This window comes from Phasianus colchicus, chromosome 37 (assembly GCF_987193195.1).
Source record: "Phasianus colchicus chromosome 37, bPhaCol1.hap1.1, whole genome shotgun sequence".
NCBI classification, from domain to species: domain Eukaryota; kingdom Metazoa; phylum Chordata; class Aves; order Galliformes; family Phasianidae; genus Phasianus; species Phasianus colchicus.
The window spans coordinates 925,379-942,217 of NC_143472.1; the positions used below are offsets into that span (position 1 = coordinate 925,379).

Here is a 16,839-nt window from a genome sequence, read left to right on the forward strand (position 1 = left end):
CATAATTCCCACCCCCAGGTCCCCTTTTCCTCCACCAAATCCCATCCCCAAAAAATCCCCTCTTCCCCCCCCAAGCCCCTTTTACCCCCCCCCCAGACCCCTTTCTTCTCACCCCCATCCCTACAACCCCACTCCCCCATCAACCACCCCCCAAAATCCATATCTCTCCAAATTCCCTTCTCCCCCCCCCACCACGGGGATCCCATACCCCCCCCGGATCCCCCAATCCCCTCCCTGCATCCCCATTCCCCCCTCAGACCCCCAAACCCTTTCCCCCCCCCACCCAACCCCTCCCCCACAACCCCATTGCCCCCCCCCCCCCCTTATTTGGACTCCACCCCCACCGGAATCCCCCCCTTTCCCCCCCCCCTCCCCATCCGGGTTATTTTTAGCCTCAATCTCTATTTTTAGCTCCGCCGATCGCAGCGCCCAAATTTGGCAGCGATGGATTTTGGGGTGGGGGCGGAGCTCCGGGGGGGGGGGGGGGCGGAGCCTTTTCACGAAGGGGAGGGGGGGGGTAGAAGGGTGGGAAAGAGGCCCTCATCGCCCCCACATCTCTGCGTCCGTCTGTCCGTCCCCCCCATCCCTCTGTCCATCCGTCCCTGCCGCCCCCTCCCCAAATGTTGGGTTCTGCCCCCCAGCATTGACCCCATAGCCCTTCTCCCCAATTGGTTCCTCAAGGACCCCGTTGGCTCTGTCCGTCCTTCTGTCCATTCTGGAGTCCGTCTGTCCCTTCCTCCCCCCCAGTGCCTCTTCTGTCCTCCTTTCTGTCCCCAGTCTCGGTGCTGCCCCATTGCCCCCCCCACGACCCCCCATTACCGCTTCCATTGAATCCCATTGCCGTGTCCATCCGTCCATCCTGCCCCCACTGACCCCTCCCTTTCCCCATTGACCCCCGCTGTCCTTTCCGATGTCCGTCTGTCCATTCTCGATGCCTCCACTGACCCCATCCGTCCCTCATGCCCATCCTTCTGTCCACCCCGGTGTCTGTCTGTCCATCACCATCACCTATCATTGACCCCATCCATCCCCACATCCATCCCAGTGTCCGTCTGTCCATCTCCATTGCCCCACATTGACCCCACCCATCCCTACATCCACCCGTGTCCGTCTGTCTGTCCCCATCACCTATCATTAACCCCATCCATCCCCACATCCATCCCAGCGTCCATCTGTCCATCACCATTGCCCCTCATCGGCCTCATCCGTCCCCACATCCACCCCAGTGTCCTTCTGTCCATCCCCATCGCCCCCCATTCATCCCTATATCCGTCCCTCTGTCCATCCCTCCGTCCCCCTCACCGTCACCCCCCCCCTTCCCCAATCCCCGCCCCTCTCCGCGCGCCATCTCCTATTTCGGTGTGAAACCACCGCTCTCCCCCCTCCCCCCGCTCCCCCCCCGCTCCGTGCGCGTGATGACGTCAGCACTGACGCTCCCCCCCCCCTCCCCGCGGGTGACGTCACGGTGACGTCGGCTGGCCCGGGAGCCATATAAGCGGGGCTCGGGATGCGCGGCGCGGCGCGAGGATGCTCCGCTCCACCAAAGGCGCCTCCAAGGCGCGGCGCGACCAAATCAACGCTGAAATCCGCGCCCTCCGCGATCTCCTCCCGCTGCCGGACGGCGACCGCCCGCGGCTCTCCTACCTGCACGTCATGGCCCTCGCCTGCATCTACACGAGGAAAGGAGCGTGTCTGCGGCCCGGTGAGTGCGGGGAGAGAGGATGTTTGGCTGGGGGTCCGGGTGGGGAATGGGGGTCGGGGGGACGGGAGCAGCACAGCGGACAGCGAACGGGATAGGAGGGGTAAGGGTTTCAGCACCACGGACAGAGAACGGGGTGGGAGCAGTGAGGGTTTCAGCACCACGGACAGCGAACGGGACGAATGAGTGAGGGGTTCAGCACCATGGACAGTGAACGAAGTGGGAACAGTGAGGGTTTCAGCACCACGGACAGCGAACGGGACGGAGGAGCGGGGATTTCAGCACCATGGACAGCGAAAGGGACTGAGGGAACACGGGGTTCAGCACCATGGACAGCGGCAGCGATTGGAAATGGGGTCGGAACTGGGATGGGGGAACTGGGTTGGGATGGGGGAACTGGGATGGGATCGGGGAACTGGGATGGGATGGAGTGCCAGGATGGGGAACTGGGATGGGGAACTCGGATGGGATACCGGGATGGGAACTGGGATGGGATTTACGGGAACTGTTACAGGTTCAGCACCGCTGACAGCGGCAGCAATGTTGAACTGGGATGGGATACAGAGATGGGATCGGGCACTGGGATAGGGAACTGGGATGGAATGAGGGACTGAGACGAGGAATTGAGATGGGAGATGTAACGAGTTCATCACCGCGGACAGCGACAGCGATGGGGGAATGGGTTCGGGATCTGGGATGGGTTACCAGGATGAGATTACCGGGAGTTCTTACTGGTTTCGCACCACGGACAGCGGCAGGGGTAGGGAACTGAGAGGGAATGGGGCACTGGGATGGGGAACCGGGATTGAATTACCGGGCGCTGTAACGGGTTCAGCACCACGGATAGCGGCAGCGATAGGGGACTGGGATGGGATCGGCAACTGGGATGGCATGGGGGACTGGGATTGGATAGGGTACCAGGATGGGGGACTGGGATGGGATACGGGATGGGATTACCGGGCGCTTTAACGGGTTCAGAACAATGGACAGCCAACGGGAACCGGTGGTGCAGAGGGTTGAGCACCACGGACAGCGGCAGAGATGGGGGAATGGGATCGGGAACTGGGGGGGGGTACGGGGATGGAATGGGGAACTGGGATGGCATAGGGTGAAAGAATGGGGTACCGAGATGAGATACTGGGATAGGGTACTGGGATGGGATACCGGGATGGGGAACTGGGATGGGATTACCGGGCGCTGTAACGGGTTTCAGTACCATGGATAGCGAACGGAAACGGTCTGTGTAGATTGTTCAGCACCACGGACAGCAGCAGCGATGAGGGACTGGGGTGGAATGGGAAACTGGGATGGGGAACTGGGATGAGGAACTGGGATGGGATGGGAAACCGGGATGGGAAACCGGGATGGGGATGAGGGAGAGGGATCGGATTACCGGGCGCTGCAACGGGTTCAGCACCGCGAGCAGCGGCGGGGGAGAGATGGGGACACAGGAGAGGGATGGGGGCACTGGGAGATTTGGAGACACTGTGAAAGGGACGGGGTCAAGGACTGGGGCAAGGACTGAGCCCAGGGGTAGGGAACAGGAGCGGGGATTGGAAACAAGAACCGTGGAACTGAGACGCGGAGGAACAGCAGGGGAAAGCTGGGATTGATTGGGAAGTGATAGGACGGGAGTAGGAGCAGGGAGCGGGCGCTTCTGTGGGTCAGTGCGAGTGGTGGGGGACGCGGTGGGTGCTGACACGTGTCCACACGCAGGTCCGGCGCGGGGAGCACCCATGGAGCTGTTGGGGGGGCCGGAGTTGGCTGATCTGGTGGCGTCGCTGCCTGGGTTCCTGTTGGCTGTCACCCACGAGGGGAAGTTGGTCGGAGTCACCGACAACGTCGCGCAGCACCTGGGGCACTCCATGGTGGGCACGGGGACGTGGGAACACGGAGACGGGGGGACAAGGAGACTGGGCAGGGCGCTGACCCCCCGCTTTCCCCCTCAAAACAGGTGGATCTGGTGGCACAGGGTGACAGCATTTACGACCTGCTGGATCCGGCTGACCACCCCCTGGTGCGGCACCAGTTGGCCCTGCCTGGAGCCCCCCAGCCAGGTAGGTGGGCTTCGAGGTGTTGAGGGGGGATAGATTGGGAGAGGGGGTTGAGGGAGTTGGCGTGGGTGGAGGGGTGGATGGACGGAGTGAATGGTTGGGTGGATGGAGAGGTGGTTTGATGAGTGGTTGAGGAGATGAAGAGACGGTTGACCCGTTCGATGGGTGGTTGGTTGGATGGAGGGATGGAGGGATGGAAGGATGGATGGACGGTAGGTCGGTTCAATTGATAGTTGGGTGGAAGGTCTGTTGGGCTAAAGGGTGGTTGGGAGGGTGGACGGAGGGATGGTTGGTTCAGTGAATGGACGGTTGGGAGATGGGTGGGTGGGAGAATGGAGGGGTGGTTGAGTGGATGGAGAGATCGTTGGATGGAGGGATGGTTGGGGGAATGAAGGGATGGTTGGTTGGTTCAGTGGAGGGTTGGATGATTGGATGGATGGATGGATGGATGGATGAATGGTTGGATGGACGGATGGATGGATGGATGGACGGATGGATGGATGGATGGATGGATGGATGGATGGATGGATGGATGGATGTTTGGATGGATGGATGGATGGACGGATGGATGGATGGATGTTTGGATGGATGGATGGATGGATGGATGGATGGACGGATGGATGGATGAATGGATAGATGGCTGAATGGTTGAAGAGATGGTTGGATGTGTGGAGAAATGGTTGGTTCGGTGGGTGCTCGGGTGGATGGAGAGATGGTTGTTCTGATGGATGGATTGTTGGTTGGTTTAATGGATGCTTGGATGGACGGGTGGGTGGTTCAGTGGACAGATGGGAGGATGGGTGAGCGGGTGGGCGGATGGATGGAGGGATGAATGGATGGGGAGATGGCTTGATGTGTGGATAAATGGTTGGTTCAGTGGGTGGTTGGGTGAATGAAGGGATGGTTAGTTGGTTGGGTGGATGGTTGGGTGGATGGTTGGGTGGATGGATGGAGGGATGTTTGGCTGGATGGACGTTTGGGTGGACGGTTGGTTGGTTCAATGGACAGCTGGGTGGACGAATGCCTGGTCTGATGAGAGATTGATTGGTTCGGTGGTTGGATGAATGGTTGGAAGGATGGACAGACAGATGCTGTAGGGACCACTGGTGCCGACCACCCCATCATCCCCCCCCTCAGAGCGCCTCTTCCGCTGCCGCTTCACCACCTCACGAGCGTCACGCCGGCCCAGCGCCGGACGGAAGCTGGTGCTGCTGCGGGGTCGCTTCCAGGCCCCCCCCGGACCCCCCGGGGCACTCCCGGGGCTTTTTGTGGCTTTTTGTGCCCCCCTGGACCCCCCGCCCTGGCCCTGCGCTGACTCTTTGTTGCTGCCCGCCTTCGAGAGCCGCCATGCACGGGATCTCGCTCTGCTCGACATCTCTGATAGGTGAGGATCACCGCATCCCAGCGGTCACTTCCGGGATCCCAGGTTTCTTTGGGGGGTGGGGGGTGTGGAACTGGGGGAGGTAGATGGCCAAGAAAGGATCCAGACGTGCACAGACAGAAATATGCAGTGGGACACCCAACCATCCCTCGGGGAGGGACAACACGGGAGCGTGCAAAAAGGGACCCCGATTTCTGTGGAGGGAACCTGAGAAGGGGGGATCCGGGTGTCCTGGGGGGATCCCAAACATCTTGGAGGGGGGGGGGGATCCTAAACGTTCCAGGGGGGTTGACTCGTCCCCATGTCATCCTGCAGTGTGCAGATCCACCTGGGCTATGCTCGTGCAGAGCTCCTGGGGCGCTCCTGGTATCGACTGCTGCACCCCGAGGACCTGGGACACGTCGCCCGCCAGCACCTCTGCCTCGGTGAGTGCCCCCCTGTTCCTGGGTGTCCCAAGCCACCCCCCCCCACTCAAAGCTCCATGCCCTCCAGTGTCCCTTGGGTGCCCTCCATCCCCTTGAGTGTCCTCTGGACCTCTCGGGGTCACTCTGACTGTCCTCCCATGCCCCACACCTCCTTTGGAGTTCCGCTGTCCCACACCCCCATGACACCTCGTATGACATCCCCAAACCCCAAACGGGGTTCCCCCACCCCATATCTCCACCGCCTTCTGCCTCCCTGACCCCACAGCTTCCCCCGTCCCCATCCCTGCCATCCCACCCCCGCCCCACTGATGTCCCCTTTTCTCCCCACAGCGGGTGCAGGAGGAGAGGCAAGGGGGGAGTTGGTGACGAGGCTGCAGCGCAAGGACGGCCTGGGCTGGACCTGGGTCTACACCCGCCTGCGCCCCGAGGGCCCGGCCCTACTTGCCCACAACTTCATCATCAGGTGAGTGCAGCACCCAAAGGTGCCCCCACAGCAGACCCCATTATCTGTGTGCGCTACTGATGACCGATTTCTCCCACAGTGAGGCCGAAGCCTGGTGTTTGCGGCAGCAACTGGCAGCTGAAGCCCCACCAGGACCCCCGGATTCCTTTGGTCCTGGGTTTGACTTCCCTGGGGCGGACATCGGAGCCGGTGGGGATCTCGGCGTCGGCGCTGGTCTTGACGTTGGCCCCGGTGTTGGATCTGGAGTTGATCTCATGCTGGGAGCCGAGCTTGGAGCCAGTGGTGGAGCCAGCGTTGCTCTTGGCCTTGGGGTCGGAGTTGGAGCTGACATCGGACACGGAGCCAACGCCACAGCCAACGTTGGACCCGGCATTGGAGCCGGTGTTGGACATGGACTCAGAACAAACGTGGGATCTGGGCTCGGAGCCGCCATGGAACACGGCGCCGCGGCCAACGTTGACCCTTCTCTTGGATCCGGCGTGGGACACGGCCTTGGGATCGGCCTTGGGGCCAATGCTGAGCCCGGCATTGGGATGGACGTTGGCCGTGGTCTTGAAGATGGTGTCGGACACGGCCTTGGTGCTGACATCAGCGCCGGCATCAGAGTCGACGTCGGCCTTGGCGTGGCAGCAGGCGGCAGCCCCGGCGTTGGCCCCTCTCTTGGGGCTGACATTGCAGCAGCCCTCGGGCCCGGTGCTGCGGATGGCATGGCAGCTGGCCTCCAAACCAACACCGGAGCAGACGCTGCCCACGGGCTTGGAGCCGGCGTGGCTCTCGACATCGGTGCCAACATCGGATCTGGGCTCGGAAGTGGCGTCAGAGCCAGTGTTGGGCTCGGCATTGGGGCCGTTGGTTCTGCTCTTCCAACCGACCTCAGCGCCGGCGTTGGACTCACTGTGGGTGCCAGCGTTGGAACCAGCGTCGGACTCAGCCTTGGAGCCAACATCGGAACCAATGCCGCCTCTACTCTTGGATCTACGGTTGGACTTGGCCTTGGAGCTGCTCTCGGAACCAATGTCAGCTCTGCTCTCGGATCTGGTGTCGGACCTGGCGTCGGCCTTGCCATTGGAGCCGGCGTCGGTGCCAGCGTTGGCTCTACTCTTGGATCCGGCGTTGGCCTTGCTGTTGGAGCCGGCGTCGGTGCCAGCGTTGTCTCTACACATGGATCTGGACTTGGCATCGGAGCCGGTGTCAGTGCCAATGTTGGCTCTACTCTTGGATCTGGACTTGCTGTTGGAGCTGGCGCTGGTGCCAATGTTGGCTCTACTCTTGGATCTGGACTTGCCATGGGATCCGGTGTTGGTGCCAGTGCTGGTTCTACTCTTGGATCCGGTGTTGGACTTGCCATGGGATCCGGCGTTGGTGCCAATGTTGGCTCTACTCTTGGATCTGGACTTGCTGTTGGAGCTGGTGTTGGTGCCAACATTGGTTCTACTCTTGGATCCGGTGTTGGACTTGCCATGGGAGCCGGCGTCAGTGCCAATGTTGGCTCTTCTCTTGGATCTGGTGTTGGACTCGCTGTTGGAGCCGGCGTTGGTGCCAACGTTGATTCTACTCTTGGATCTGGTGCTGGACTTGCCATGGGAGCCGGTGTTGCAGCCAACGTAGGCTCCACCCTTGGATCTGGTGCTGGACTTGCCATGGGAGCCGGCGTTGGTGCCAACGTTGGTTCTACCCTTGGCTCTGAGGTCGATGTTGCCATTGGACTCGGCGCTGCAGCCAACAGCGCTGCTCCCCTCCCATCAGCTGTGGGTGCCAGCGCCAGAGCTGCTGTTGGAGCCAACCTCAGCACCGGTGTTGGCTCCGCTCTTGGACCCGGTGTCGCATTGGGTCTCGGAGCCAACGTTGGAGCCAACAGCTCTGCACCAGGACCGGACATCGGTGTTGGGCTCGCCGTCAGTGCTGGAGTTGGAGCCGGCGGTGCTGCCGGCATCGGATCCGCCCTCGGCTTCGCCGTCGGAGCCAACGTTGGACTCAGAACCGACGTCAGCACCAGCGTTGGACTCGGCCTCGGAGCCAACACTGACTCTGCCCTTCCACCCGCCATCAGCACCGGCGTCGGAGCGAACATCGTGGCCGGTGCCGGATCCGGCGTCGGGCTGGGTGCCATCAGACCCAACGCCGTGGGTCCCGCCATGGGGCTGGCCTTGGGGGCCAACATCGGCATGGGTTTGGCTGTGGGCACCCGTTTGGCCCCCGATGTGCCAGGGGGGGCAGCAACCGAAACCTGGACGCCTCCCTACACTCCCCGGCAAGCACCGCCCTTCGCCTTCGGACCCCCGGAGCCCCCCGAAGCCGTCCCTGAAAAACTGCCACCAAGTCCCGAAAGCCCCGGGGGGGTCACAGGAGGGACCCCCGGATCTCTTCTCACCCCCGAAACGTCACCGCCGCCGACGTCGGCCCCCCCCGGCCCCACTGCTCTGCGTCGTCTGCTGCGGGGTTTGGCGGCTGCCGCCGTCACCACCTCTACAGGGGGGGGACCCAGGCACCCCAATGGGGTCCCCAGCCCGCGCCCCCCCCCACAACCCCGGTCGCCCCGCGACCCCTTCGCTGAGTTGTATCAACTCCCCCAGAGCCGCCTCCAGGACGCCTTCCGCCAAGGTAGGGGGAGGGGGATGCTATGGGGTGGGGGGAGGATGCTGCCATGGGGTGGGGAGGATGCCATGGGGTGGGGAGGATGCTATGGGGTGGCATCTGCATGTAGGTTCCTATGGGTGACAGTTGGGTTCCTGGTCTGGGACATTTGGGACATTGGGGACTTTGGGGGGGCATATGGGGTCCCGGGTGACACCTCCATGGTGGGTGACAATGGGGTCCCTCATATGGGATGGCACCGTTGGGTCATTGGGGTCAAGACAGGGGGTCCTGGGTGACACCGACATGGTGGGTGACAATGGGGTCCCCCATATGGCGTTCCCATTTGGGTGAATGGGGACTTTGGGGTCCTGGGTGGCACCCCCACGGTGGGCTCCCATGGGTGACAGGTGGGTGCACAATATGGGATGGCACAGTTGGGTCACCGCGGGGTCCTGGGTGGCACCGTGGCGGTGGGTGACAACGGGGTCCCCACTTTGGGTCTCTGGGATCTTTGGGGTCTGATGACTTTGGGGTTTTCTCCGGGGGTCCCTAACACCCTTTATTCCTCCCCCACAGCCGGAAGCCAGCGTGCCCCGTCGTTCTGAACTAAGTCTGTGACGCGACTTGCCCCCAGTATGGCATATTGTCATTGTCACCCCGGCCTGGTGCCACCGTCCCCCCGGCCCCGGCCGCCCCCAACCCGCGCCCCCCCCGGGGCCTTTCGTGCTAATTTAACTCGTAACGAGTCTCTAAGGTAATTGGGGGACGATTGTCCCATTGTCCCCCCCCAGGAGTGTCCCCATCCCTCGTCACCGTCCTCGTCCCTTTGTCACCGTCCTCGTGTCCCCCCCCCTCTCCCCCAACCCCCCCCCAACTCCAGGCTCTGCGTTTTTGGCAGAGCTCCCCCATAAATGTGTGGCACCTCAAAAGGTTGGGGACGTCGTGACTCAATGTCCCCAACCCCGGGGACCCAGAGATGTCCCCAATGTCCCCAGCCTGAGGGACTGAGACGTGTTGTGGCTCAGCGTCCCCCAATGTCCCCAACACCCCCCCCAGTGTCCCCAATGTCCCCGATGTCCCCGACGTCCCCGACCCCAGCCATCATGACCCGTCACAGCGGGATGCCCCCTTCCCCCCGCCCCTGAAACCCCCCCCCAACACCTCGGATGATGCGGAGATGCCCCACGGCTCGACGTCCCCAATGTCCCCAAGGGATGTGGGACGGTGCCACACCGCGTGTCCCCGATGTCACCCACACCAAGGACTGAAAACCATCGGGAAACCCATGTCCCCTGTGTCCCCTTTTGTCCCCAACGCAATAAATGGAGACCCAACATGACTGCGTGTCCTCAATGTCACATCTGTCCCCGATGTCCCCGATGTCCCCAACACCACGAATGGAGACCCAACACGACCCCATGACCCCAGTGTCCCCTTTGTCCCCATTGCTCTCAATGTCCCCAAACCAATGGATGGAGATCCAACTTGACCCCATGTCCCCAGTGTCCCCAAACCAATGGATGGAGATCCAACGTGACCCCATGTTCCCAAACCAATGGATGGAGATCCAAAATGACCCAATGTCCCCAATGTCCCCAGTCCAATGGATGGAGAATCCAACCCGACGCCATGTCCCCAGTGTCCCCAAACCAATGGATGGAGACCCAACCTGACCCCATGTCCCCAATGTCCCCAAACCAATGGATGGAGATCCAGTGTGACCCCAATGTCCCCATGTCCCCAATCCAATGGATGGAGATCCAGTGTGACCCCATGTCCCCAGTGTCCCAGTACCCCAGTACCCCAAACCAATGGATGGAGATCCAAAGTGTTTGCAGAGTCCGGTTGCAGACCTGTAACCAGCGGTGTTCCCCAGGGGTCGGTGCTGGGTCCGGTCCTGTTCAACATCTTCATCAGTGACCTCAATGAGGGAATAGTGGCCACCCTCAGCAAGTTTGCTGATGATACGAAGTTGGGAGGATTGGCTGACACGCCTGAAGGCTGTGCTGCCATTCAGCGAGACCTGGACAGGCTGGAGAGCTGGGCAGTAAGGAACCAGATGAGGTTTAACAAAAGCAAGTGTAGAGTCTTGCACCTAGGGAGGAATAATTGCATGCACCGGTACAGGTTGGGGGATGACCTGCTGGAGAGGAGCTCTGCAGAGGGACCTGGGTGTCCTGGTGGATGACAGGTTGGCCATGAGCCAGCAGTGTGCCCTTGTGGCCAAAAAGGCCAATGGCATTCTGGGGTGCACTAAAAAGAGCGTGGCCAGCAGGTCGAGGGAGGTGATCCTCCCCCTCTACTCTGCCCTGGTAAGGCCTCATCTGGAGTACTGTGTCCAGTTCTGGGCTCCCCAGTACAAAAAAGACAGGGATCTCTTGGAAAGAGTCCAGCGGAGAGCCACAAAGATGGTGAAGGGCCTGGAGCGTCTCCCCTATGAGGAAAGGCTGAGTGAGCTGGGCCTGTTTAGCCTTGAGAAGAGAAGACTGAGAGGGGACCTGATCCAGGTCTATAAATATCTGAGGTGTGGGGGGCAAAGTGGCGAGGCCAGACTGTTTTCAGCAGTGTGCGGAGACAGGACAAGGGGAAATGGCCAGAAGCTGGAGCATAGGAAGTTCCGCACCAATGTGTGCAAGAACTTCTTTACAGTGAGGTGACGGAGCACTGGAACAGGCTGCCCAGGGAGGTGGTGGAGTCTCCTTCTCTGGAGATATTCAAGACCCGCCTGGACGCCTACCTGTGCGACCTGGTGTAGGGAACCTGATTTGGCAGGGGGTTGGACTCGATGATCTCTGGAGGTCCCTTCCAACCCCTACGATTCTGTGATTCTGTGATTCTGTGAAAGTGACCCCATGTCCCCAGTGTCCCCATGTCCCCAAACCAATGGATGGAGATCCAGTGTGACCCCATGTCCCCAATGTCCCCAAACCAATGGATGGAGATCCAAAATGACCCCATGTCCCCAATGTCCCCATTTTCCTCAGTGTCCCCAGTGCCCTCAGTGTCCCCAATGGATAGAGATCCAATGTGACCCCAGTGTCCCCATGTCCCCAAACCAATGGATGGAGATCCAACGTGACCCCATGTCCCCAAACCAATGGATGGAAACCCAAAATGACCCCATGTCCCCAATGTCCCCAGTCCCCAGTCCAATGGATGGAGATCCAACCTGACCCCATGTCCCCAATGTCCCCAAACCAATGGATGGAGATCCAACGTGACCCCATGTCCCCATTGTCCCCAGTGCCCTCAGTGTCCCCGATGTCCCCAAAACAATGGATGGAGACCAAACCAAACCCAATGTCCCCTCTGTCCCCAGTGCCCTTGACGTTCCTGATATCCCAGTGCAATGGATGGAGACCCAACACGACCCAATGCCCCCACGTCCCCAGTGTCCCCAGTGTCCCCAGTGCAATGCATGGAGATCCAGTGTGACCCCACGGGATCCAGTTGGCCAACGTCAATGGCACAAATTTTAATGGCAGCCACTTGGGCAACAACAATGGAACCCAGTTGGCCAACGTCAAGGAGACCAACACCAACGGGACCAATGGCAGTAGGATCCTCCTGGCCAACCTCGATGGGATCCAGTTGGCCAACACCAATGGGACCAACGTCAATGGGACCCACGTGGCCAATGCTGATGGGATCCAGTAGGCCACAGCCAATGGGACCAGAACCAATGGGATCCTGTTGGCCAATGTCAACCTGACCGACACCATTGGGATCCAGTAGGCCACACTGAATGGGACCAGAACCAATGGGACCCAGTTGGCCACACTGCATGGGACCAGTGCCAGTGGGATCCTGTTGGCCAATGTCAGCCTGACCAACACCTATGGGACCCAGTAGACCACACTCAATGGGACCAGCATCAATGGGACCCACATGGCCAATGCTGATGGGAGCAGGAACAATGGGACCCAGTAGGCCACAGTCAATGGGACCGGTGCCAACGGGATCCAGTTGGCCAACACCAATGGGACCAACGCCAACGGGACCCACTTGGCCAATGTCAATGGGACCCAGTAGGCCACACTCAATGGGACCAACGTCAACGGGACCCACACGACCAACGTCAACGGGACCAACACTGATGAGACCCAGGCCAATGCCAACGGACCCCACACCCCAGGACTCAGCACCCCACGCTGTCAGCATCGTCGTGGTGAGTTGGGGTAGCGCTGGTGCAGCTCGGCGCGGAAGCGGCGGTAGAGCTGCCGGTTGTGGGTCAGCTCGGCCTCCTTCGCCCCATGGAAGCCTCCTGCCTCCTTGAAGCCACGGTGGACCACGAAGGCGCCGTCCAGCACCGCAAAGCGGAACCCGGCCATGTGCAGCTCGCACGCCTGGGGGGGGTGTGAAGTGTCAGCCCATGGCACCCGCTGCGTCCCACAGAACCCTATAGCACCCTGAGATCTCCCTATGGCACCCATGGGTCCCCCACGGCCACCCCATAGCATCTACAGGACCCTAAAGCTATCTCATAACCCCAGTGTTTGATCCATAGTCCCCACAGCCATCCCATAACCACAGCAGTCAGCCCACCGCCCCACAGCCATCCCATAGTCCCAGTGGCCAATCCACCACCCCATAGCCACCCCATAGCTCCAGTGGCCATCCCATAGCACCAGAGACCACCCCACAGCCCCTACAACCACCCCACAGCCCCTATATCCAACCCACAGCCTTCACAGCCACCCCATAGCCCCAGTGACCACCCCACAGCCCCTAAAGCCACCCCATAGCCCCAGTGATCACCCCATAGCCCCTACAGACACCCCATAGCTCCAATGGCCAACCCACAGCCCCTGTACTCAACCCACAGCACTCACAACCCACATAGCCACCCCATAGCCCCTACAGCCACCCCACTGCCCCTACAACCACCCCACAGCCCCTATATCCAACCCACAGCCTTCACAGCCACCCCATAGCCCCAGTGACCACCCCATAGCCCCTACAGCCACCCCATAGCCCCTACAGCCACCCCACAGCCCCTACAACCACCCCACTGCTCCAATGGCCAACCCACAGCACTCACAACCCTCATAGCCACCCCATAGCCCCTACAGCCACCCCACAGCCCCTACAACCACCCCACTGCTCCAATGGCCAACCCACAGCACTCACAACCCTCATAGCCACCCCACAGCCCCTACAGCCACCCCATAGCCCCTACAACCACCCCATTGCTCCAATGGCCAACCCACAGCCGCTGTATTCAACCCACAGCACTCACAACCCTCATAGCCACCCCACAGCCCCTACAGCCACCCCAATGCTCCAATGGCCAACCCACAGCACTCACAACCCTCATAGCCATCCCACAGCCCCTATAGCCACCCCATAGCCACTACAACCACCCCATTGCTCCAATGGCCAACCCACAGCACTCACAACCCTCATAGCCACCCCATAGCCCCAGCGTCCACCCCATAGCCCCAGCATCCACCCCATAGCCCCTACAACCACCCCATTGCTCCAATGGCCAACCCACAGCCCCTGTACTCAACCCACAGCACTCACAACCCTCATAGCCACCCCATAGCCCCTACAGCCACCCCACTGCTCCAATGGCCAACCCACAGCACTCACAACCCTCATAGCCACCCCATAGCCCCTACAGCCACCCCACAGCTCCTACAACCACCCCACTGCTCCAATGGCCAACCCACAGCACTCACAACCCTCATAGCCACCCCGCAGCCCCTACAGCCACCCCACAGCCCCCTCCTCACCTGACTGATGCGGTTGAAGCCGTACTGCACAAAGCGCTCGTCGAAGGGGGGCACGCCTTGGGCCGGCCCCACATAGAAGGGCTCCCAAGGGTCCCTCCATGGGGCCTCGTAGGCCACCCTCAGCTGGGGGCCCGGGGGCAGCTCCCACCACCTCCCATAGTCGGTGGGTGCCTGGCACCGTGGGCACAGAGCCCCATAGAAAGGTCGAGCTGCCCCCAAACCCCATAAGTGCAGCAGCTCCGCTTTCGTGGCTGGGATCGGCGTCCCCGAGTGCACCTCGAAGGCTGGCAGCACGAAGACCACCCGGTCCCATGGGGCAATGGGGGCACCTGGGGGGTGGGGGTCGTCCATGGGGTTGGGGATCTCTATGGCGTTGGGAATACCGGGGTCGTCCAAAGTCTTGGGGTCCGTCATGGCGTTGGGGTCCTTCATGGCGTTGGGATCTTCCATGGCGTTGGGATCTTCCATGGCACTGGGGTCCTTGAAGGTGTGGGGGTCTTTCAGGGCTTTGGGATCTTCCATGGCATTGGGGTCTTCGATGGTGTGGGGGTCTTCCAGGGCTTTGGGGTCTTCCATGGCATTGGGGTCTTCGATGGTGTGGGGATCTTCCAGGGCTTTGGGGTCTTCCAGGGCTTTGGGATTTTCCATGGCATTGGGGTCTTCGATGGCATTGGGGTCTTCCATGACACTGGGGTCTTCGATGGTGTGGGGATCTTCCAGGGTTTTGGGGTCTTCCAGGGCTTTGGGGTCCTTCAGAGCGTTGTCTTTGGGGTCACTGAAATTTCCAGGGACCCCCGTGGCATTGGGGACCCCCAAATTGGGGTTGGGGTCTTCCATAGCATTGGGGTTTTTGATGGCATTGGGGTCCTTCAGAGTGCTGGCACTGGGGACACCAAATCTCTTTGGGATCACGGGGTTGGGGTCCTCGATGACATTGGGGTCCTTCAGAACGCCGAGGTTGTGGGGATCATGGAGGCTCTCAAGAACCTTTGTGCTTTTGGGGTCATCTATAGGGCTGGGGTCACCAAACCTTTTGGGGACCCTTATGGGGTTGAGATCACTGAATCTCTTAGGGCTCCCTATGAGGTTGGGGTCCCCTATAGGGTTGGGGTCACCGAAGCTCTTGGGGTCCTCTATGGGGTTGGGGTTCCCTATGGGGTTGGGGTCACTGACCCTCTTGGGGTCCTCTATGGGGTTGCGGACCCCCAGGACACGCCGTTCCCCCCCAACCCCCTCCCCAACCCAATCACTGGGACGCCCCATAAATGGGGGTCCCCACCGTTCCCCCCCCTCAGCCACCATCTTTAGGAACCCCTCCCTCAGCCCCCCACTCGGCACCACGTCGGCATCCACCAACAGCACAAACGTTTGGGGTCCCCCCCCCTTATTCTGGGGTCCGACCCCCCCACGAAGGGGGTCCCCTCCCGCCGCCCCCCCCCACGCCACGTTCCTCAATAGGTTCCCTGGGTACGGCACCCCCAAAACGTAACTGGGGGGGTCGGCGACCGCCTCCACACGCTTTAGGGCCGCCCCGCAGCCCCCCGAGTTCTGTAGGGGGGAGGGGCGTCGAAGGAGGGTCCTGGGGGGGGTCGGGGGGGGAGCGGCGGCCCCCAGCACTACGTGCAAACGGAGGCGACCCCAAAAACCCCGGCAGTGCCCCAAAGCCCCCAGCAGATCCCCCAAAGCTCCGCCCCCCGCCCCCCCGAAAACGGCCACCGAGAGCGGACCTCCCCACCCCCCCCCGGCTAACAGCCCCCCCAGAGCCCCCGCCACCCGTCCCGGGGTGCCGTGAGTGGCCAGCACCAATTCGAGGGGGGGGTCCGAAAAAGAAGGGGGAGGGGGCGGTCCTAAAATATGGCGATAAACACGGAAAGAACCCGAAGCATCCAGCACCCCTCGGGGAAGGGGGGGGAAACGGGGTCGGGAGGGGGGGCCGGGGGGGGCTGGACGGGGGAGGGGGGGGGGCAGAGCCCAGAGATAGAGGGTCTGCAGCACCGCCAGCCCCCCCAGCAGCCAGAAGCAGCCCCCCAGCAAGCGACCCCGGGGCATGGGGGGGGGAGGGGGGGGGCTGTTAGTGGTGGGACTGGGAGAGGTGGGGGGGGGGTAATGAGAGGGAATTGGGGGGGGGGGGGTTACTGGGGGGGGCACTGGTGGGACTGGGAGGGTTGGGGGGGGATTGGGAGGAATTTGGGGGGGCGAATGGGAGGAATGGTGGAGACTGGGGGGAACTGGGGATGGAGTGAGAGGAAGTGGGGGGAACTGGGGGCGGAACTGGGGGGGGATTATTGGGGGGGCACTGGTGGGACTGGGAGGGTTGGGGGGGATCAGGAGGGATTTGGGGGGGTTAATGGGGGGGGTTGGGGGGGAGTGGGGGGGTCTTGGGGGGTAGTGGGGATGGAGTGAGAGGAACTGGGAGGGTAATGGGGGGAACTGGGGGGGGGGGCTGAGAGGGTCTTCAAGGGAGTACTGGGGGGGGCTGGAGAGGAATTGAGGATACTGGGG

The 16,839-nt window shown here is 61.6% G+C and overlaps 2 protein-coding genes across 2 annotated transcripts; one reads left to right on the plus strand and one right to left on the minus strand.

Annotated features, from left to right (window-relative positions):
- Positions 1-1,494: 1,494 nt before the first annotated feature.
- LOC116240143 (uncharacterized) lies at positions 1,495-9,461 on the plus strand. The gene is made up of 8 exons (XM_090129721.1): positions 1,495-1,702; positions 3,416-3,567; positions 3,654-3,756; positions 4,891-5,137; positions 5,450-5,559; positions 5,890-6,022; positions 6,102-8,623; positions 9,176-9,461. Exons 1-8 carry the CDS (start codon positions 1,528-1,530, stop codon positions 9,202-9,204), a joined length of 3,471 nt encoding a protein of 1,156 aa, XP_089985847.1. The 5' UTR covers positions 1,495-1,527; the 3' UTR covers positions 9,205-9,461.
- Positions 9,462-12,044: 2,583 nt separating this feature from the next.
- B4GAT1 (beta-1,4-glucuronyltransferase 1) lies at positions 12,045-16,416 on the minus strand. The gene is made up of 2 exons (XM_031610470.2): positions 14,338-16,416; positions 12,045-12,945 (listed from the first exon to the last, which is right to left on the minus strand). Exons 1-2 carry the CDS (start codon positions 16,384-16,386, stop codon positions 12,754-12,756), a joined length of 2,241 nt encoding a protein of 746 aa, XP_031466330.2. The 5' UTR covers positions 16,387-16,416; the 3' UTR covers positions 12,045-12,753.
- Positions 16,417-16,839: the final 423 nt, after the last annotated feature.